General features: G+C 35.8%; 5 protein-coding genes across 8 annotated transcripts in view; 2 read left to right on the forward strand and 3 right to left on the reverse strand.

Annotated features, from left to right (window-relative positions):
• Window positions 1-632, reverse strand: part of LOC132201022 (14 kDa phosphohistidine phosphatase-like) — a 60574-nt gene extending 59942 nt beyond the window's left edge. The window contains exons 1-2 of the mRNA XM_059626883.1: window positions 503-632; window positions 244-402 (exon numbers count right to left, since the gene is read on the reverse strand). Coding sequence (XP_059482866.1) covers window positions 244-402; window positions 503-575 — 232 coding nt within the window. The 5' untranslated portion in view covers window positions 576-632. The remainder of the gene's footprint in view (window positions 1-243; window positions 403-502) is intronic.
• Window positions 633-886: 254 nt separating this feature from the next.
• Window positions 887-10047, forward strand: LOC132200258 (multivesicular body subunit 12B). The gene is made up of 8 exons (XM_059625590.1): window positions 887-1218; window positions 1377-1497; window positions 3272-3476; window positions 7722-7851; window positions 7909-8016; window positions 8450-8679; window positions 8736-8797; window positions 8853-10047. Coding segments are annotated over exons 1-8 (963 nt in total). The 5' UTR covers window positions 887-1216; the 3' UTR covers window positions 8958-10047.
• On the reverse strand, window positions 1551-3412 carry LOC132200259 (perlucin-like protein). 2 transcript variants are annotated; one of them, XM_059625592.1, is made up of 5 exons: window positions 3114-3412; window positions 2761-2833; window positions 2434-2511; window positions 2264-2372; window positions 1551-2142 (listed from the first exon to the last, which is right to left on the reverse strand). In XM_059625592.1, exons 1-5 carry the CDS (start codon window positions 3125-3127, stop codon window positions 1733-1735), a joined length of 684 nt encoding a protein of 227 aa, XP_059481575.1. In that variant the 5' UTR covers window positions 3128-3412; the 3' UTR covers window positions 1551-1732. The 2 variants fall into 2 exon arrangements, with proteins under 2 accessions (XP_059481575.1, XP_059481576.1); XM_059625593.1 differs by lacking the exon at window positions 3114-3412 and adding an exon at window positions 2899-2914 and having other exon boundaries at window positions 1553-2142.
• On the reverse strand, window positions 4030-7430 carry LOC132200257 (adhesion G-protein coupled receptor G6-like). Its single transcript, XM_059625589.1, has 3 exons — window positions 6206-7430; window positions 5732-5940; window positions 4030-5331 (listed from the first exon to the last, which is right to left on the reverse strand). The coding sequence occupies exons 1-3, from the start codon at window positions 7372-7374 to the stop codon at window positions 4220-4222; spliced, it is 2490 nt and encodes an 829-aa protein (XP_059481572.1). The 5' UTR covers window positions 7375-7430; the 3' UTR covers window positions 4030-4219.
• A 548-nt stretch (window positions 10048-10595) lies between the features above and the next one.
• Window positions 10596-23121, forward strand: part of LOC132199301 (uncharacterized) — a 50394-nt gene continuing 37868 nt past the window's right edge. For 2 of the 3 annotated variants that reach the window (XM_059623907.1, XM_059623908.1), the window contains exon 1: window positions 10597-10871. In XM_059623907.1, coding sequence (XP_059479890.1) covers window positions 10667-10871 — 205 coding nt within the window. In that variant the 5' untranslated portion in view covers window positions 10597-10666. Of the gene's footprint in view, window positions 10872-23121 lie in introns of all 3 variants that reach the window. The other variant, XM_059623906.1, reaches the window with a different exon arrangement.

Raw genomic sequence — 23121 nt, forward strand, 5'->3', positions numbered from 1 at the left:
GCCTCTGCAAGATAACTATAACTATTGTTATCAAGCCCTCTTCCCCTTTTGTTATTATTTCCTGTTACGGAGAGTTTTTAATTATTCTGTTTTTAATTTTTTTATTATTATTTTTTTTTTCGTGGAACTTGTTTTATAATCTTGACTAGTACCGATTTTAGTAATTTAGGTTCAATTTAAAGTATTAAAAAAAAATGTAAATTCTAGAAATTTATTTTAGATATTTATAGAAGTGTTTCCTACCGTGAAAATTGGCCCATTTGTAGCCGCGGACGATCATCTTCTGCTCGTTGGTCTTGGCGTCGGTTGCCCTGATCAGGATGTATTTGAACCTGCCGTCAGGGTCGATGTCGACCTCAGGAAGGTTGACAAAAGCTTCGCTGGCCATGCTACTCAAGCCGGCTGAAAAATAATAGAAAATGGAAACTAACGAACGGCGTTTGAAAGCAGGAGATCTCAATCATTTTCAAACGGTAAAAAATTGTTAGGGCAAAATACTGACCAACGACGGGTAAAAGTAGGACTGCCGAAGGGTAGAACTTCAAGGGTGTCAGAAACCGAGCCAAAGGAAGCATGGGATTTTGTTTACTTATTGGAATTGTCGCGGGCGAACAGCTGGCAATTATGTTTAGTTGAAATTAACACCACTAGAGGGCAAATTTGTTTTATAAAAAATTATTTAATGTAAAATTTGTTTAAAAATGTTTTAGAGACTATTGGTGATGAAAATAATGCTATTTTATTGAAAAATAAATTTTATTATAGTTTTTAAATTATTAAAAATTGGTTTTGTCGCATTTCAGCAGAGTTTAATGGAGAATTAAAAAGTTTTTTATAAGCAATTTCTATTAGACATCATTCGCGCCATCTGCCATTGACAGCTCAAACTAAACGGCTGAGAGATTACATGCACACTGAATGGTGTTTGTATTTGTCGCGTTATTTATTTCCGCAGCCGTGACTTGCTGAGATCGAGGAGCTCGTCGGCCCGAACTTTGGCATTTTCGCGGGCACGCAAGTTTTCGGGCCGATTGGGCGAGAGCGGCGGCCCCGAAGATGCGCTGGACGGGCGCGGTCGGCGCGGAATTCGGCTGTTAGGCGCCGTCCTTGGCCCTTCATGCTCGGCCAGCAACCTTCTTCTCAATAATAATTCGGCTACACGCGAGAGCACCGATTCGACGCCAAGGCCGACGAACGCAAAACGCGCGACAGGTGAATGTAAGTGTCAAGAATTAAAAGAAAACAAAAAATATTATATTGCACCAGCACAGCAGTCGCTCCCTGCGCCTCGGCCCAGCCGAAGCTCAACCTATATTTTTAATCATGCTGGTGTACCGCAATATCAATAATGTAGGCAACTACTTCAACATCCGCAGGTCGCCTATGCTCAACCTGATGGACCTCAAAAGCCTGTACAGCGGCCTGCCCGACGACCGACCCATCACCTCCATCGGGGTCGTCGAAGATGCGGAAAAATGCCCACCAGACTTTTATGTGGTAAATTATAATTTTAATATTATTAAGCATACGGATTTAATGGAGACGTAATTTGTATTTTAATTTTTTAATGCAACTATACAGCGTAAAAAAATATGCAGCTTCATTAATAATTTTCAAATATTTTATTTCTTAAAAATATTTGTCAATTTAAATTCAATTTTGCGTAAATTTAATCCATTATAATTTTTTTAAACAACATAACATATGACTGGAAAATGTATAATTTGTTCAATCAAGTTGCAACTACTGTTGTTGTAGTTGCTCTTGTTGTTGTGGTTGCTCCTGGTGTTGTTGTTGTTGGTCTTGGTGTTGTTGTTGTGTTTCCTGGTATTGTTGTTGTTGCTCCTGGTGTTCCTTCTGTTGAACCCTGGGTTGTAGTGGTTGTACCACCCTCTGTAGTTACTTCAGTATTATTTCTTTCACACATGAAGGCCTGAGAATAATCGTTGCACTGATCGTCATCCCACTTCCCATACTCGGCAGCAAAGTTCATGCATGATTCTTCCGACTGTATCACATTCGGTTGATTTGGTCCCCAGTTTGTATAAGTCATGGTTATATTGTCAGTGTTTTTGTTCCAATTCCACTCATTTTCATTTTCTCTTCGAATTCCTCCAGACCAAATCCAAGTGTTGTAAAACTCTAGAGAAATGATTTTTTTATCAGGTAGTATAATTAAAGCTGATAAGTTAAAAAAACTGAATTTTTGTTAAGTCGGTCAATTGTATCATAAACAACAAATGTTTTAATTTTTTTTTCAAACCTGTTGAGTTTAACCAGTTCATCACATTTTCATTTTCTATCCTGGTCTCGAGTGATAACAAAGTCATCTCATTCATCAGACATTCAGTGTTTGCCTCATACCAGTTGGCCTGTGTGTGAAGTTCTCTTCTTTAATTTATTCCTTGCGTATGGCAAAAAATTAATTCGAACCAAATTCGAGCCTTCCAAGAAGTAAAGAGTTTCGTTTATCGTCACATACTGGCCACATTTCACTCCAGAAATTGACAGCTGCAATTTTTTATTTAATTTTTCAACATTTTCAATGGCAAAGAAAGTGAAATGAGTGCGCATTGGAGCAGAAACGGAGCCGCAGAATATAAAGCATTGCTCCGTTTAAAATGCTCTTGTTATAAAATATTGTAAAATATTAATTTAATTGCTCAAATAATTCGTTTATAATTCTTATAGCTTAGCAAATTTTTGTTTCCTTAAAAATCAATTAAATTGTTTTACATTAAATTTGAACATCAATCGTACCTGGAAAAAGAGGACAGTGGCTATTAGATTGAGGAAAAACATTATCTCTAACTTTGACTGACCAAGAAGGGTCCTGCGGCAAATTAACAAGCGTCCAGTTAAAAATTTTATCTTATTTGATAAGATTGAAAAACTTACAATTAGCTCTACGTTGCACCTATGAAACAAGTGGTTGATAAAATTTAATTTGATAGATTTTTTTTTGTAAATTTTGCAAGCAAGTATTGGAAATTAAAAACAAAAAGCAATTTAAAACTTCACGCCAAATCAACAAACACTTGACGTCAAGGTCGCTGAACATAATTGATGAAATTAAACTCCAAAGTGTCAACATGAAACAATGCATCTCTCACTTTGATTTCACCATCGTTTGTTTGGTTTGCGGTCGAGACCACAGGCGTGCCTTCAATTCCGTAAAACAACCCGACTAAACAAATACTTTTTGCCCTTTGTTATGTTTCCCATCACTGAAAACCAAATAAACAGAGTTTGTTTATTTCTTTTTCGCAAGGTTTCGCGCACGCACGACCAGGACTCGGACGCCGACCTTTGGAAGGATGGCTTCTTCGGGCGCAAAGTGACGCGCTACCTGTGCCTCTCCAAGAAACAGGGCCTGCCCGGCTTGTCCGACTACATTGTCGAGGCGATAGCCGTGGTCAACGATAAAGAGGTGCCCCCCGACGGCTACACGCTGTTGCCAAGGACCATCGACAGTGGTGAGAAAAAAATAACAATTTCCTTTCTTTGTTCGCTGCTTTGCATGGTTACTCACGCTTGGTCGGTTTCCAATTCTGCCGGTGATTAGTTTTGCTTGCTAGGCAATGCGAATTCATTTCCTTGAGAGACTAGCAATAAAAATTACTTAATTTGCAAGAATTTTCTATAAGTCATAAATATACCAGATGTTGGACGAAATTAGAAGTTTAATTTAAACAATAATTTTCTTCGTCTTACAATTAAAAATATTAATAATTCAACAGTATCAAGATTGGAGAGTAAATAACTTAATTCTAAGTTTATAACTATCAATTACATACTTGGGAAGAAATATAATGCAATTTAACTTTCCAAATTTTGTTGTCTTACCAGACAAAATTTCGCATAGAAACAAATTTAAAATAAACAAATTTAAAAGATATTTTAAATTTGTTTGTGTTTTCACCAAATATTTTTATAATTTTGGAATATAAAAAAATTTTTCAATCTTAATTTTAAAATTAGCTATTCAGATGATTTTGCGGAAACAAATATTCTCCATTTGATATAAAGTGTCATTTTATTCACAAAATTAATAATAATATAATATTTACTACATAATAATTTATTCCTAGAAAAATATGTGTTTATTTACAAAGCATTTCTTCTGTAAATTAAAACAAAAAATCACATCTATTTTTACTTATGAAATAATTTATATCTTTCATTTTTCTTTTCTTACAATGAGTAATAAGAATACGTATTAAATTTTCATTTGCGGCAAAATTGAGTGACGATTGTGACTCCTGCGTCTCATGTCTGTCATTTTGGTGGCCGTGGAGGCAACGCTGTTGTTCTCAACCATGCTGCCCCATTCCATTCGGAAGAGCATGCGGCCGCCGCAGAACACGGTCCTCCAAGTTCCTCGCGCCTTTTCATGCATCACGACAAATAGGAAAAAGTAGGTGAGGCCTTGGAAGGCGACGGTGAAGCAGAAGAGACAGGCGAAGAAGAATCTCCACTCGGGAAATGCGACCTGACAGAGGCCGAAGGTCCAGCTGAGTCCGAGCAGGGCAAAGAGAAACGCAATCTGCTTAAATCGGTGGATGGACAGACACTGGTTTGCGTGTTTCCTCGGCTCGTTTTCTGACATGATGTACACATTCTTGATGATCAGGGCAAAGACGATGAAGTTGAGGGTCAGGATGACCGCCAGGGGAGACACGATGGTCAGGTAGAAGGCCAGGCCGTTTGGCAGACACAGAGGAGGTTGTTTGTAGACGTCGTGTTGCAAGGTGACGAGCACCAGAGCGCCGGGGATGACAGGGAGGCCCCAGCCGACGATGGTCGCCTTGAGCAGAAGTTTGGGTGTCCGGCTGTAGATGACCTTGACCAGGCGGTTGTACTGCAGGTAGGCGGCGACCAGCATCCAAAAGAAGTTGGTCAGAATTGCGTAGTGCAGGAAAAAGCCGAGGAAGAAACAGACGAACCTGTCCAGTCTGTCCACGTCCAGGTTGCTGATCACCAGAAACAGGGTGGTCAGCAGGGTGGCACTGATGGCCATTTGGAAAAGGATCTTCTGGCCGATGCCTCGCAGCAGTTTCGGCGAAATGGCCGCCGTCAAGAAAACGGCGACCAGTCCTGCTAGTGAAACAAAGCAGCCGATGGTGCTGATGAGGTCAAGTTCGGGCGAGGCAAAGTCATGGTCGGAGTTCCACAAGATTTCACCGAAATGCGTCATGTGCGAGCAGTGGCACTCGTCTATCTCCGTCAAGTCGTCCAGGTGGTGCGTTGCGTTCATGAAACATCCTTCGGTGGACCAATTCCCTTTGCCGTCGTTCAAGGCGAAGTCCCAGAATACACAGGTGCCAGGATCTGAATAGATTTTTAATTATTTTACTCGCCTTAAAAAAATACACCGTAAATGTGAAACACAATTCTAATTAATTTTGTTTGATTTTAATTAATTTTTTTAATTTCTGATATATATTTATTTTTTATATATTTAAAGTTTTTATCAACTTAAATTTTACTTTCATTGATGTTGTTAATGGCACTTGTTATTTATATTTAAGAGTTAAAAATAGCTCTCATTTTTACGAGCTATAGTGCCTTTAAAAATCTATAATATCAAGGATTAAAATTATTGCGTTTTTTAACTAAATCAGATTATTTAACAAGAAAAAGTGGTAGAAAAGGAATTTTTTTCATAATTATTATTTTTTTTTAATATAAAATTAAATTGATTTATTCCGCATTTATTAATATTGCATACTTGGTGCGTGGATTGCATTCCTCTTGAACCAAATGATGACCGGCTCGTCTAGATTCTTGTAATGATCCCCGCCAAGATTAGCATTGACGACGCTCGTTGTGGTAAATTTATCGCTGAAAAGAGACCTCGCATCTCGGAATACGGCAACCACCAGCCTTGTAGAAATGTTTTTCCGCTCAAGTAAGCTCTGTGGAAGTCGCACCGCAACACTGAAAGATATTTTTCTTTTAAAATTTGCAAATTTTGACAGACTTGTTGGCAGTATAATTTTATTTCTATAATAAAATAATAATATTAAAAAGTTAAAAAGGCCGTTTTTTCAAAGTTGAAAATGTTTAATACTTCCTAAATTGAATCATTTAGAAACAAAAATAAATTTCACATATTTTTAAAAAGTTTTGGAAAATCTCTTTCAATATTTTCTTGTATTAAAATATGATTTTTATTAAGTAAATTGACTTGAATTATTAATACCTTAGATCTTCCTCCATCACCACTTGATTGCTCATCTCGCTCGTCAGCATTAAAAATTTTTGACTGCCGCTTCGCCCCACAGCTCCATTTTCTCTGACCATCACACCAACTCCACCTGTCTTTTTAATGTCCTCCACCCTGGCTGCAAAATTTGGCCGCGACGCTTCGGTGAAATTTCCACTAATCGGTGTTCTGACGAGGGCGGAATCCAGATTGACGAGGAGTTCGTTGCTGACGTTGAGCGACTTCGCTTCTTTCAAAAGTCCATTTTCGTCCGACACGAAATCGTCATATTGTTTTGCGATGACTGGGAGGTTTAGCGATTTGGCATTTTGCAGCGAGTTGGAGAAAATTCGCAGGGCGTCGACGGTGGTCAGCGTGCCGTTGACGTATCCCAGGGCCGAAAGATCATTTTGGCGCCAGTGAACCCCGTAGTAAAAATCTCCCTCGCACCTGATCACTTTTCCATCAACCTTCACCTCTTTTTTGGCGTCAGCCGGCGGAATTCCAAATTCTTCAATACCCGGACAGTACTTGGTACTTCGGACATACTCAACTCGATCTGGTGGCTTCAACTTTTGCCTCAGCACTCTCTCTAATTTCTGAACTATTTTTCGGTCAGAGCTGGGGTCGATGGAGTAAAATTCCGAGTCGAAGTGAAAAATTTTGCTATCCGGCGAAATCTCTCGGATTTTGAAAGAGCTATCCATCACGGCCATCTGCAGACTCTTGATAGACATCTGGGTGTCCAGTCTGACAGCTGAGACGTGGACTTTGCTGAAGCGGACAAAGAGGGTGTTGCTTTGGATGAGCAACACCCCCCAGGGCACATATTCGCAGTGGACGTAACCTTCCGTCTCAACAAAAAGGTGGTAGAGAAAAGTGGCCGGACTGACTCCGGATGACGTTCGGTTTAATCTGTTTGCCGGAACGCGTTTGGTCTTGTTGTTGCGGAGGGACGTGATTTGGCTGCAGACCAAGGAACTCTCGCTGAAGACCGTTTTGGGTGTGAAGTTTTTGATAGTGACGTTCAGGAGCAGCCCGCTGAGTTGCGTGTTTTTGGTCAAAGTCATGTAGATTAATTCCTCCGAACCTTCTGCCATGGGTTTTTGCGAATCGGCGATGCAGAACATGCCTAGCAAAAATATAAGAGTCCCTGTAAAATCCATTTATAGTTGATGCCTGCGAGACAAAGAAGAGCGAAATGAACTACAGGTTGTTGCTCATGAGAGAAAGAGAGACTCTGGTGCACCGCAAAGCCATGGTTTCCTTCCGACGAATTTTATTCAAATCGCGACCGCACTGCACACGGGAGAATGATGTTGTTTGTTAAAATAGCAGCCCACTGACGCAGAATATGCAGAAAAGTGACTAATTAAAATGGCAAATCTCAGAAATTTATAATCTCGTACTTTACCCCCTTTTTTATTATTCATCTCAAGCACAAAAATTTATTAATAAAATCATGTTGAAGATATTTGCAATGGAATATTTATTATTATTTATTTAATTTCAGAACAAAAGGCTTGGAGGAAGAGGCAACTTTGTTACCGACTGTCAAAAAGAAGTTTGGCCATAACCCTCGTCACTGACGTCATCATCCTGAGCAAAATGAAAAAGTCCCCTGATGGATTCTCACTGGCTGGGTAATTAATTTTAATTTATTTTGAATGAAAAAGAAATACTGAATTATTCGTTTCCAGTGAAATCAATGGATTGACTGTCTGCTTCAAAACAGTTCCTAACTCTGTGGTGGCTAATTCGCCAAATCCCTCTTTGTCCCTGACCAGCCTCAACTCACCAAACAACAGGTTAAAAATACAATTAATTTAAAATTTTAATGCTTCCTGCTGCAACAATTGAATTATTATCATTTTTATATTTATGTTTGCTTTTAAATGTGACAGTTTTGCATTCAACTCGGCATTTATTTTTTTTATATAAACATCTATTCAGACATTGTCCCAAACTTATGTAATTTTGCTATGAAGGTTTCATTTTAAAATCTCTCAAGTTTCCCACATTGAGAATATTTTAGTCTGATTTTTTGTTAATTGTCAAGGGAATTGCAAAATGTTAAACTAACAGTAATGTAAGGCTATAAAAGAGAATAAATAATTTATAAATTAAAAAATAAATTTATTTTATAAAAATAATATTCATTTATCAATCTTATCAATTCATTATTGTGTTATTTATAGGTAACGAAAGAATTGAAATTGAAATAATTTTATTTTCATGCAGTGTTTCAAATTCGAGCGCACCAGCCACTCCTCGGAGAAAGTCAAACGGCCACGCTCCGTCGACACCTGGCAGTGACGACCCCTCTGACGACTATGTCAGCCTTAAACCGATCAGGCCACCTCCACCTTTACCTAATCACGTCTCCCCAGTCAGGACACCGTTGGCCAGACAGTCATCCAAGGTTGTGGCAGCTGCCAGCAGAACCTACGCAACTCTGGCTGCATTTCAGGGTATAATTTCATAAAAAATTATTAAAAATTATGTTTCAATTTTAAAATTTTTACAGGTCTAGAGGGTGTTCCATTTGTTATCAGTCCCAAGTTCAAATCTATGGCAGACCCGACCTCGGTAAGGCTATTTATTATTTTAAAAATTTCCATAATTTGAATATTTATTTTTTAAGGTACCCCTTCCGTCAGTGAGAGTGTGGAGTGAGTATGATATCGAGAGAGAATTTTCTTACGACTTCAGGACAGAGAGGCAGACCCAGATGAACACCAGCTCATGAGAACTCTGCCTATTAATTCCACCTCGAGTCTGCCTTTTATCCTCGACACTGATTTTAAGATCAAAGAATTCTTCATTTTTCGTGAAAATGATACCTCATTTATCAGTAGTAATATATGCAACTTCCCCATCCTCCTCTCTTTCGGAGAGGCGCCACAATTGGTATAAAGAGGTCAGTCCGTCCTTATGAAATTTTCCAACCTCTTTTTTTGCAAAGATGCGCGCGGACTGAAAATCGCACGATTTTAGAGTGTATTTAATCGGATTGTGTGGACTGCACCAATTATACTTGTATATTTTATAATCGATTGGCAATAATTATTGTTAAAGAAAGATATGTCCCCTGTTGAGCAACCTGATTGCCAAATCCAGCTCAAACTACCAAAACACGCCCGGGTGCTTGTGATAGATTTATTATGGTTCTTTTTAAACACTGTCCCCATCGAGTTTGCTTCCCGGTGTAGCTGTAAAAAGTGCAATTGATAATGGAGTTACACTTAAGAAAGTATGTACACTATATGCTTCTCACCGCAGCCATATTATTAGTCTGATTAGTGTAAATATGGAAAAATTTATAACACAGACTAACAAATGCAAGAGTTACACAATATCAAATCGAATTTTAATTTAAAACTTAATAGCATTATTAAAGTCTTAATGAGAAAATTTAAGGAAAAATTTTGGGAAAAACTTAAAGACATTTTTAGTTGAAACGTTTTTATGCAGCCTATTTAATACAGGCGCACTACTTGTGCCATTTTTTTGTTCTATTATTATCACCACTTTGATTTGTGGCTTCCATTTTATTGTAAAGATAATTTAGTTTACACGAAAACTCTTGTGCAGCGCATAATTCATATTAATATATTATACTGTGTTAATCTTAACCTTTTTATAATTGTATTATGAAATTTAGTGTCTATTCTCTCAAATACATGCTTCCTGTTTTCTTCCTTCCATTAACTTTAATTAAGTGAGTTCCCCCGAGGTTAGTTAGTTGTCCTTGTGATTTTCCTGACTTTAGGTATCAAAATATGTGATTTATTTATTGTTCATTTTCTCAATAAAAGCATTATAAAATAAAGATTAAATTGGAATTTTCTTTTGAACAATTTGAACTAAAAAAATAAATTTCAATCAATTACAGCAAATCTAATACATATGTGTAACATATCGATCCTATCTACTTAAAAGTGTTTTCTTGATTTCAAAATATAGGTTAAACTACGGTATTTGATTGGAAACAAATTTAGCCTCATTATTATATACACACGCAATGGACTAGAAAAGGCATAGAGCGCCGGTAGAATACATTAAAAGTCACGCGTCAATGCCTTCCCCTCGATCTAATAAACACAAAAAAACACATTGTATCTTGAATAATTTTTTCCTCGTATATGAAGAGATAGATAATTTTTTTATGAAGAGGGTTGGAAAAGGCACAGCCGGCAGGCACGGCAAGGTACAGTCGGCGCATTTGTTTTGCCCTCTCACAACATTAGTCAGTACGACACGGTGAACGGCAGAAGGCTTACCTGGCGGGTCACGTGGAGGCCGCGGCGGCCGCTGATTGGCCGGCGGCAGGAATGCAGGAGAGGCAGACAACAACACGGCAGGCAGGCAGGTGAACCCACCGCCGCCGCCGCTGCACCGCGAGTTGTCAGTCGGGCCGGAGCAAATTGGCGAGGTGCATGTGGAGTGCGCGAAACCATGGCCGGGCTGAGTTACAAGGACTGGAACTCGCGGATGGACCTGTTCGCCGACCGCCAGGACGTCCTCGACGACGACGACGATGAAGAGGAGGAGGAGGAAGAGGAAGAGAGCGACGACAGCGAGAACGAGTGGACACCGTCCTACGGCTTTCCCTACGGAACCGAGGAGAATTTGTTTTTGGCGTCGACGGCCGCGTTATCAGGTGAGTGCCATCATCTGCGGTCAGAGTACCATGCTCTCAGGTTCAGGGTCACGCAGTTTTCTTATAAATCAGCGCGTTAATAATTACAGGAAATTCTGAAATCTGAAATTATTTAATTGAAGAATGGTTTTGTGAAAGAAAAGAATACGTGACTGCAATTTTCTTACCAAAAAATAGAGATTTTAAAATTTTTAAAAACTTTAAATTGGATTAAAAGAAGTAAATTTGTTATAAGAAGTAATCAATTATTTTTTTTAAATGAATGCAAAAGTTTATTATGTAAGAAGAGATTAATTTTATATACAATCAATCAATCAATGTACGTCTTTCTCTTTGTCAACACCAGTGATTTGAAGTATATAGACGGAGGTTTTATTATTTATAGTGTGCGCCGGTCATTCTGATTCTGGTGAGCGAAGCCGCAAAAGTCACACAAATATTTGGCTCATGTAAGAGTACACTACAAAGAAGCAATAAATTATACTATAAGGTTCAAAGACATTTTTTACAAATCATTTTTTTCCTTTTTTCTTATTTAATTTATATTTATACAAATTTTTTTTTATAAAACGTATTTAGTAAATTTAAAAAAGAACTAATTTTTATTATATTACCATTTATATTTATTTCTTTTTAAATAATATTTTCCACAGTTACTGCTGTTACTGTTAAACTTTTATTTATAGTACCAGCAATTCACATGAGCCTATGGCTCAGCATGCATGAAAATCATTTGATCATTGCTTACTCACAATGTACATTTAAAGAGAACAAATTTGATTTATTATTATATTTTCTTAATATGAAGACATTTTAAAAGATGGGACAAACACACTTCATTGAATGTAAATTTCAATATAAATGATTACAAATAACGATCTCAATTGTTTATAATGGAAAAATAATTTCTTAGGATATTTAAGCTGAGCATGTGAATATCTCTCAACAGTTTTAATGAATTTAAAAAATTTTAACACGAGACTTCAAATATCGGCAGCGTGCGGCTCTCTGCTGTATATGATTGTGACTCACGTCAAAAGCGTGCGTTGATTATGCACTTAACCCTTTCACAGCTCTCCACGTAGGAACGTCGTGTTCTTTTTTTTTCATTCTTTCTCGGCCGCATACAGAGAGTGTTTTATAGTGACAACACGCTCAGCAAATATTGACAATGGGACCAAGTCGAGCAGATAAGAACAAAGAAAGAGTTTTCATTATCTGGCCGTCTTAAGCGTGGGAAACCGCGGCAAAGGTTCGGGCGTTTATCCACGTGGACTTGACTTTTGCTATCTATATTTCACAAAATCACAATATCGAATTCTCTGGCCTGTTTTTTTCCACCGCCAGTGAAACAGCGCAACCGCAAAACCAAAATTGACGTCGTAAAACAATTTTTTGCAAACAGTTCGCGACGAGCATTGGTCAAAATTTTTCATAATTGCATCGGCAAAAATGTTGAGCATGTTTGAATAAGAATAAATAGGCAGGTGCGAGATTGTCGTGATTACCTCTTTGTTTCTACCTGCTCTGGTTCCGGTGGTCAGGACACGGTGTAATGGCCCTCTCGCATTATTCCAAAGCTTCAAAGCAGCCGAGCGTGAAAAAATACAGAGTCGCGACTCTGCACGCGCGTGCAACTCCTGCGAGCATCTTCAGAGGATGATGAACTGCCTCTAATTTTATGTGTCCTCTCGAGTGGATTGTGCGCGGCGATTAGCTCGAGTTTTTAGCCGGCCGTTCATCTTCCAACAACCTGAATGCCCAAAAGGGTTAATAATAGAGGCCTCATTAATCGCCGCCGGCGAGACGACGGAAATAGAGTAGACTTTTAGTGCAAGTTTGAATGCCCAGCTTAAAATTCTCATTACACGAATCAAATTTTAAGATCTTTTCTTTTGACCAAAGAATCTTATGCCCAAAATTAAAATTCACCTAAAAATTTTTTAATTACTTCTTTTGTCCGAATTAATGAAATTATTATTATGAAAGGCAAAAATCAAGCTTTTTCTACTTAATTTTAAACTTACTTTGATCATTAATTAAAACAATAACAGCTTACAAAATAATCATAAACGAGGAAAAATTTCTAAGAAATTATATATGTATTTCTTCAATATTTTTAAAGGTATAGATTCGATTTATTGAGATGTTTAGTCGGACATTTATTTACTTATTGATTTCTCATCTTAAAAGAATAAATAATAATATTGGCAGTGAAATAAAAATTAAATGCAGCCGGGATGCAGCTTATTGTAATGTTTCTATGCAAGTTCATTTTCATTCAGAGAGCATGTCAATTTTGCAATAATTCATGAGTGTTATGAGATTTGCACTGCTTATAAATTATTTATGCGTTTATTGTGTTTACGTTGAATTCTCGTGATTTCTAAATAACATGCATAATACTGATATGGATTTTGTCATTTTGTGGTTGTAGACAATTCTCAATTGATATTTTCTAGATTTCAGTGCTTATCACATTATAAAATGCGGAGAACTTTTTTTTGTCCCTTTACGTTGTAAAAAGGTACATAATGCCAGTTTAAAAACAACTTTTTATAAAAATTTAAATTTGTACTTAAATTTTAAATTTTTTAAATAATTTTTTATTTATAATAATTTAAATTGAATTTACTATAATAATTCCTTTTTTCTTTAATATTTTTAACAAATAAATTGTATTAACTTCAATAACATTCTCTTAAACATAATATCCTTTCATAAAATATTTTTTTTGTTTCAAACAATTTAAAAATATATATATCTTCCAGAATTAATCAGCATTAATCAAATCTTGCCATGTTATAAATATCATTGGATGGATTGATCAAATTTCGTTTCATATGAAGGTAGTATTTTCATTAAGCAATAAAATGAAATTTAAAATATATCGATTGTTAGTATTTACTTAGTCTTGCATTTTATGCCTAAATCAAAAGAAAATTGGTCTTTTCCTAGATGGATGTAGTTTTAAAATTAAAATTTTTAAATTAATTGCGTTATGCCATAAACTTGTGTTTTTTTTTTAAATAAATTTAATGCAAATTCTGCCCGCAAATGCAAATTTACTCGCATCCAGATTTTGTTCTCACGCGAATTTCCTACTCATATTCCTCTGTAATCGGCATGCAACGCACGATTCGCGCCTCTCTCTTCTCTCATGTGGCCTGTTTTTCGCCCCGACGTTCAATCGGCCAACAGCAGCTGAGCCCACGCACTCCTTCAGTAGGTTATTTCACGCTGTATCATAAATCGACATACGGTGCTCAAAGCGGGGCACTGTGCTCAGGGAAATTATTTTTATCGCCTCACTTATACACACCCATTTATGCAGCACAAGAGAGTTTCTTTATTATTTTTCCATTCGCTTAGTGAATATAATATGAGAGAACGACGCACATTGATTTTCGTTTAGGGAGAATTTCGCTGTGAAACCAAACAAAATTCTGCTTGGGTCGTCGCCAGTCAAGAGAGAGAAGCAGGGCTCAAGTCTCATGCAAATTTCGTAAAAGGGGTGAACTTTTGAAATATTGATTTGCGTTTTAATGTAAAAAGTTTAATATCTGTGAAACCAAGGAAAGAAAGGAAATTGGGAGACGAGCAATTGATTTAATCTAGTGGATTTTATACGCAGAATTACCTCATGACTTTTTTGTGGCATTATTTCATTAATTTTTTAACTCTTTTATCAATTTGATCAGTTATAATCAAGCATTTTGTGGTAGAAAATAACAATTTCTTGGATTTTTATTTTAATTTTAGACAGAAGTGAATTCCATTTTTGTATTTGAAAAGGGCAAGCAATGAGAGAGATAAATGAAAAAAAATTACGTTTTTTTTTCAGGACAATTAGTTTGAAATTCACACATTCGAGTGGGTTTTATCCGTTAGACATTGATTATCCAGCGTCAAATTTCTTCCCTATTTAGTAATTTTGAACTTTTATAGCCCTTTTAAAATAGATGATTAGAAAATCTGCTGATGGAAATTTGAAGGAAAGAGAAATTCAAAGTAATTGAATAGAGAGTTTTTAATTTAATTGAGCAATAGAGCAACGAATTAGAGACAGTTTTGTGTGCTGCTCACCGAATCATCTTCTGAATATGAACCAGAGCGGCAAATTATGAGAGACAGATTCAGCGGTATGGCTCGCATGCGGCTTGATCTCAATACCGGCGGCATAAATTAGAGAGGATTCGGAATGAAAACAAGTCGGCGTGAAATTTATTCGATAAAAACTCGGCTTATTAAATTATTTTTCCACTTGGCCGAGTAAAATTTGATTGTTTGGATAGATATTTCTGCGGCCAACACAGAAAAGAAAGAAAGTTGTTTATTACGCGGTCATACTCCTCCCACATGTGCCTTTATAAAAAGCGGCCACGCAATGATAAAAGTATAAGGGCGTAGCGCGCAAAGCATTAGTATAAATTAAAGTCTCGTTTTCTCGGTAAACTCGTGAGTTTAGTTTTCATATATTTATTCCAACAAGCAGCAGTTCAAGCGATTATATTCAATTTCGCACCTTCGCAAGAAAATTTATTGACGATTGCACAAATCTAAAAATAACCAGCTCACGTCACACGCACAATCGCCTTTGCTCTCCTCAATGACAATGAGAGCCGCTCGTGGGTTGAATCCGACTTTCGACTCATCTTGCTAAAATTACCAGTTTTTAAGCCGCCTCTGCGTTGAAGTTTCATTTCAATTTCCTCCACTGAAGTTGTCGTCCTTGCGCCCGAGAGAAAAAAGGAGTGGCTCGCCCTTTGTCTCCATCTCGTCCAATTTGAGTGCAATTTGCATGATACTGGGACATGTCACTCGATGAGATGCGAGGCCAAAAATAAACTCTGTAAATAATGCAACTGCTCATTTGCTGCAATTAGCCTGATTGAAACTCTCACTCGCTTAACAAACATATTTTCATGTTAAGAAGTAACTTAACTATTTTTGCAACTCATTTTTTTGGTAATTTTCGTAATTTTTTTTTTTAAATTTTTTAGAAAAATATTGAAGACATAAATGATATAGCGACCGATATGCTGATTTCAAATTGATAATGAATAATGCGAGAGAAACAATCAGAGTTAAAAAAAAAAAACATTTTTGCTGCTTCTTGTAAAGGTTTAATATCAATTCCTGCAGGTACCTCCACAAAAATACATAGGATTATTTTGACAGTAATTTGAAATGAAGTTGATTAAAATAAAAAAATAAATTTATGTCATTTCCACACAAATATTTCTTTGTATTAAAAAAACTATTAAATTTATGCATTTCTCACAATAAAGTACAATTTGCATTTACTTCATGAAATTTAACATGACTTGATCTTTTTTGTCAACTTCATTTATGAAAATAATCATTGCTGCAATGAAAGTCGCGCTTCATACCTTTAATTTTTTCAAATAATGTAAATTTGATGGAAAGTTTCGGACATACTGTAATGAAATGTGCTACCCACGGCCTGCAAGAAAAGTCCGAGAGAGTGCATCTCTCATCTCTGTTAAATGAAATTTCTTCTCTGCTCGCCGGTTAATTCCATTACAAGCATCAGTTCCGGTTGGGCCGAATCTCTATTTACGTCCCGCATTCTCCATAATGCTCCATGCACTCATCTCTGTTTATTAAACTTTACAAAAGGTTTCTTCAGAGTGAGGCGAGTCCCTCTCTTGCTTTTACGACCTTTGGGCTTGGGCCAGATGTATTTGCCTAATATTTCATTTCTGTCCATTCAAGAGTCTAATTCGTAGAAGGGATAAAAAAGAATACTCTCTTCCGACTAATAACCCAGCCTGATAAAGAGCAGATTTATCTTTTCTTTCACCTTCTCTCTTGGTATGGCAGCGAACCCGCAATGCTGGCTGGCTTCACGCTCACTAGACGAGATAAAAAGTACAGTTACATGACTTGAGGATATGGCAAGTCGGCCGGCCGGTCTTTTTCTCTCTCCGTCAGCAGACACCTAGCGCTTCTCCAAAACGCTTTGCATAAATTTTATACTTTTCCCTCCCTCCGAATGTAAATGTTCGTCGGATGAGGCAAAGTATACACAACAGGGTGGCTGCTGCTCTACGTCTCTTGAGACACTTTCTTCCATTCTATATAATGAGAATTCATGCAAAGAGAGCGAGCGGCTCTTTGTGCTTTTTGCAGTTGGTTACCTTTTCACGTTGAATGCCAAAAGCACGGACTGGAGAAATATCACGTTTTTTTAAATCAATTTCGTAAAATAGAATCATCTTACTGGCTGCACTTGCACTTCAATTTTGATAATAATGAAAAACTATGTTTTTTTTATATTTTGGAAGTTTTTACAAAATTTTAGGCTTTTTTAAATATTGCAGATGACCTATGTTAATTCAATTTCATTGCATTGTTTAGTTTATTTAAATAATATAAGATTCATGAGTTCTAAAAATAATTGAATACTAATTTAAAAAAAGTCATATACATTTTCTGCCATTTTCTCAATCAAACTTTTTGACTTTTGCCTCTTTGCAGAATATTCATCAGTTGGATTTTTATCTACTTAAATAGTACCTTACAATTTTCACCAATAATTTTGCATCAACAATTGCGATCAGTACACCTTTAACCTTTGATCACCTCGGTTGTAAATATAAAATTTAATAGAAAGCTTGTAAATATCAATTAATCATTATAAGACTCCTCCGTAATTTAATAAATTTTCCCAAAGATTGTAAAATTTTTAAATAAAGTTACTTAAATAACTAAATATAATAAAGTAAAGAAAATTGTTATGTAAAGTTTTAAAACTAATTGTTACATCTAAGAAGAAAATATTATATTTTTATAAACCTAAATTTAAAAATTTATTTGTGCATTTCTAAAAATGTAGCATTTCTTAATTATTGCCGTTATTATCCAGCTAGTTAAAACCACTGTAAGTTCATGATAATAAAATCATTTGCGAATGGTAAATTTTCCTTTTGCATTTCTGCCGTTTTAATCGCAGCGTTGTCACGTGAATGAAGGTTACTGGAGTAGATTAATGGCAGAAAATTTGCAAGAATAAAAATGAATTACGGGCGTCGGACAAGGATATGCAGCGCGAGACAATTGTGGGAGGTTTCGCCACGCAACTTTCAATGCCACAGCCGCGAGAGCTGATAGGAAAAATAATTATTGTGTTCGCGCCGGTGGCTCTGAAAAACTCGGCCGGCAGAGTGTGTTATTATTATTTTATTTCTTTTACTTTTACCGAACGACGACGACGAGGTGATTGTTGAGCTCTCTGCGAATGCTTCGACACCTGTGGAGTGGTGGCACCAGACGAATAATAAAATGCAAGTGGCGCGGAATGAGAGGAGCAGTGATGGCGGCGGCGATTCTCACGCGTCGCAAACAAGTCAGGAAAAGAAAAAAGCGTTTGTGAGATTTCATGCGAAAAGCCTTGTGCTGAAAAACGAGAGAGAAAGATAAGAAAATAAATCAGGGTCTTGTGCATTTCAAGCCAATGTAAAAATTGATATTTTCCTCAATTTCTAATTTAAATTAAAATGAGAAAAATTTGAATTGAAAGTATTTTACAAGTAATTACACTGTGAGAAAGGGTTTTTCTTGATTTATTAAATATTTCAAGATACGACCAATCATTTTAATTTTACTAATGAACTAAAGAGAAATATTTGCATAGTTGAAATTTTCAATAAAAAGCATTTTTTTCCCACGGCTTTAATAGAACTTATTTACGCTGTATCAATGCAAGTGATCTCTACAGCAGAAAAATTATAAATAAATAACGCTACTAATTGCAACTAAATCGCCATCAAAATCACTCTGGCTGACTTTTCCCTCTTACAAAACTTTTTTTTCATTGACAAGATCTTTTCCTATGTCATTATTTGCAGGTTTCTCTTTGTCGAGAACTAGTTCACACGTGATTTGCTGCAAATTGTTCTGGAGCGAAACTGCATCAGTCGATCAGCCGCACTGAATTATCTTTTCGAAATTGAATGGCACACCATAACGAGAATTAAAAGCGTCAATTAAGGCGTTGCGAGGGAGAGAGTGAAGCAATCATTGCTTATGCTTGAGGGTGATTGAGTTTCTCACATCACGATCAAATGTCTTTAACCGCACTAATTACAATCATTGTATAAAAGGTTAAGAGAAGTCTCTGGACGTGACTATATTATTATAATTATAAATAATCAAACTTCAAGGTGTTTCTAACAATAAATAATTGTGATTTTATCTCAACAGCAAAATTGCAGTTGATGGTAAACTAATCTGTACAGTTATTAGAAATTAGCATATTACTTACATATTATTAGAATTATTCCATACTTAACAATAGTTAAGGGTTTTAATTAGCTTGTTTTTAGGAAGTTGGATTTGTGATCAATTTTTCTCCTTAAAAATTTGAATCATTTATAAATTTTAATTATTATTTAAACTGTCAGTATCAGGACCAAAATTTAGTACATTTTATATTAATTGAGTCATAAAGTCGTGATTTGAGATGACCCAATAAGTCTTACATTAATCGTGAATCTGAATATATCTTTAATTTAAAACTCCCCTCCCCGAGTTAATCTAAAAATTTGCGATTTGAAATTAAATTAACAATTCAGTTAAAATTGAAATATTTAGATCTACTAAAGCATTAAGATAAATTGGAGCAGCTTTTGACCAACTTTTCAAACAAAAAAAGCCTCTTTTACCAAAACTGAAATAATTCGTGTACATCCTATATAATAATGAAGCTTTCTTTTTTGCTCAATTTGTAAATTGACCAACTCTCTCGCCTCCTCCGCCTAAATTGATTATTATTCTCAATTTCCTGCCGCCGGATTCCTCTTTAGTTTCTTTTCTGCAGCTCTCTCGCCGGCACAATGAGCATCAGGAGCTCTGCGTGTCACCGATTATTCATTTAGAAAAAAACCGTTTTGTTTCCACTGCTCTTTATCTCTCTCGCTGAATTCCGAGCTTTTCCATGCGATAAAACAGCTCTAGTCGGAAATCAATAGTCACGTTTTTTCCATCCTTGGCTTGAGAAGCAAACAACCATTCCTTTTGTTCCTCAACCGACTCAATAAGCACCGGGTTGCGTCCGAGCGCAGAAATAATAAATAAATTCGAGAGCGCCGAGCAATTCATCGCGCACATCATTGTATGTTGTACAGTTATACTCACTGAGAGCGCGCAGAACCGGGTTTGTGTGGAAAATAAATTGCACGTGTTATCGAGATCAGTTGAACTTTTTTGGGGAGAAGAAATTGCGCTGTTGTTGAAAGAACAATTATTGGCGCACGGATTTTGTTGCAGGGCGTGATCGGAATCGTCAAAAGGAGGCCAAACAAATTCATCTTCCTCTCTCACTTAATTTTCCTCTTGATTTGTCAGACGTGATGATGCAACACACGATTAATTTTCGAAATTATATAGAGGTTGAAATAATAATAGAGGAAAGGCAGAGGTTGTTTGTTTTGTCTCTCTGTTGTCACTTTCTTTGTCTAGCAATTTTTTGATGATGAAAGTCATTCAAGTTATTATTTAGCGACACTCAAATTGGGAGAAATTATTATCTTCACTAATATTCTATAATTGTAAAGCAAAATACAATTTTTCATATTCGGTATTTGTTAGTAAAATAGTTATTATCATTGTTTTATGGAGGAAAACAAATTGATACTGAATTGAATAATTTTCATAATAATTTTTTATATTTTGAATTATTTTGTAGGGAAAAGTTTGAAATTTATATTTCATAAACGATAATTATAAATTCATAATGTTTGATTTGGAGAGCTTTTCAATTCTTTCACTCAACTCTCAAGTTATTCTCAAAATTTATTTATATAATATACAAAAAATAACACAATCTGCTTCCTAAGTATCGTTAAATAAATTCATTTAATTTCACTACGTGTTGCTTGATTAGGAATGCAATTAAAATAATATAAATATTTAATTTAAATAATATTTTAATAAATTTAATTGCAAAAATTTTGATTTTATTAAAAACAATTTAATAAAAGTAAAATATGATGAAATAAAAAATTTTAAATTCATTAAAATTAACATTGTAAAAATTTAAAATATAAATTTAACATTGAATATTTCGGTAAAACATGATAACAAAAATTTAAGGTATTTTTAGCTGTTAAAATTTAAAAACTTTAATTTTAATTATGTTAATGTATTCATTCTATTGTAAATAGCCTGCCTCTTGATATCACAATGAAATATTTTAGCAGAAGGATCCTTGAAGGTTTGCATTGCAAGCATTCCATTCTCTATTCGGAACACAATCACCGCGCATTGAATTGCAGAGGGCAGATGCTTAGCTTGCCATATAGCGGACGGACGGACGAAACTCTGGAGGCGCAAATAATGAGCGCACTAACGGTGCTGCTTTGCTTTTGCCCGCCGTCGAGCCAATGATGTCAAACGCGCCGATGATCTCACCAGTAAACACTCGTGCACACGTGAAATTGTATTGAACTACAGCATAATTATAAATTGCATTCGCTCGATATAACATTATGCACTTCAAGGATATGAGACCACGTGCGGTGGTGCCGGCTCGCTTATTAATCTGCGCGTCCACTTTATCCCTTTCACGCGAGAGCAGGAAACTTGGAGTGTTTTTGCAGAGCTCCAAGGACACGAAGATCCTATTCAGGACAAAATGAGATCGCAGAAGAATAATTTGCCCCTTTAAAGGAACGAAAATTATATTTAAAATTTCCTGCTGACTCGGTTTTTAATGAAAATATGACTTTTAAGGTTAAATAATTGAGCTTCGCTTGAACTTAGCAACAGTAATAAAAAATCTGCCTAATTATTTCCTAAGATACTTTATACTTCACTTTCCTTTCGGCACTTAAAAAGTGCAAATTACAAGTTTTGCAGTGATTTCTGTTAAACTTTTCGTTTTTCTTTCTTTCAATTATTGTTATTATTGATATAATTAAATTCTCAATGGCATGATTACGATTAAGTGCAGTGTAGATTTTAATTCTCATTTTTTCAAAATGATTTTTTATTTTTATAAAATTTTAAAATTATATTGAGATTCTGTCAATATTTTGACGGTCACAATATAATTAAAATCAAAATTTTTGCATATACTTATAACACAGATTAAAAGATGGAAAATTTGATTAAAATTTCATTACAACTTTTTATCAATCAAAAACTTTGTTATTTACATGAAGTTGCAAGGACAATAAATCCGTCAAAATCCATCTTCCATGGCATTAAAATGATCCATTTAAATTTTTTTTCAAACAATTTGGCTAAAAATTAATTTTTTTTTTATCTCGTGAGGAATAATAATTTCATACTGTTGACAAAAGTGCGCCGTCAAATTTTGTTTTTGCCGGATCGCTGATGTGGTGTTGATATACAAAGTTAGCAGAGAGGCGATTGTTTTCCATCCAGAACGCGGAAGCTTTCCTGCTCCACCATCACGCACAATGGCACAACCGCAAAATTACACATTTTGCCAAAGCAATCTTTCTGCAAAGGAGAAAAAAAATGTAATTGCTCCCGTCTCTGTCGCTACAATCATAAATTTCAAATCATAAAAAATAATTCCATAATTTGTCTTACAATTAGATCATTAAATTTTCCCTTTATTTCTGAAACTATCACTGGATTTTAATAATCTTTGCTGTAAACTGAGGATTAATTGGAAACGTAATTTCCCAGCTTGGTTGGCGAGGAGAGGATAAAAATTTTCGCTTGCAAAAAATCTCGGTCGTTATTAAAGCGTTCAGTATTACAAAAAGACATACTCACTGGGTGCTCAATTGAGCGTCTAAGCGGCTTTATCGCCTTTTCATGCTGCGAGATGCATTACTTGCTTAATTACTCGTCTGCCGCAAAAGTATATAATATGGAGTTTCAACCACAGCCACATTATCAGGGACGACTCGCGCGTTTATTACTGCAATAACTATTAAAGCACACGCTGCCAGAAGAACAAAAAATAACGCAGATCTTGAGTAGATAATGTAATCACATAGAAGATTTTGTGCAAAATATGAAGAGAGTTAACGTAATACCTTTTTTTCTTCTTCATAACTTCAGTAGGTGTCACGAAAAGAAAGGAAATAAAAGCAAGTCTACGTTAATTATAATTCCCATGCTGTAAAATGTTTTTACGGTAAATTCACAACATGCACGCGGCGCAATTGTTGGAAAAAGAAATTTTACTCGACCGAGCGACCGACGCGTTGTCGAATGCGATAACGAGAAAGAGGCAAGTGAGCAT

This window comes from Neocloeon triangulifer, unplaced genomic scaffold, assembly GCF_031216515.1.
Source record: "Neocloeon triangulifer isolate White Clay Creek 2 clone unplaced genomic scaffold, ASM3121651v1 ptg000014l, whole genome shotgun sequence".
In the NCBI taxonomy this organism is placed as follows: Eukaryota; Metazoa; Arthropoda; class Insecta; order Ephemeroptera; family Baetidae; genus Neocloeon; species Neocloeon triangulifer.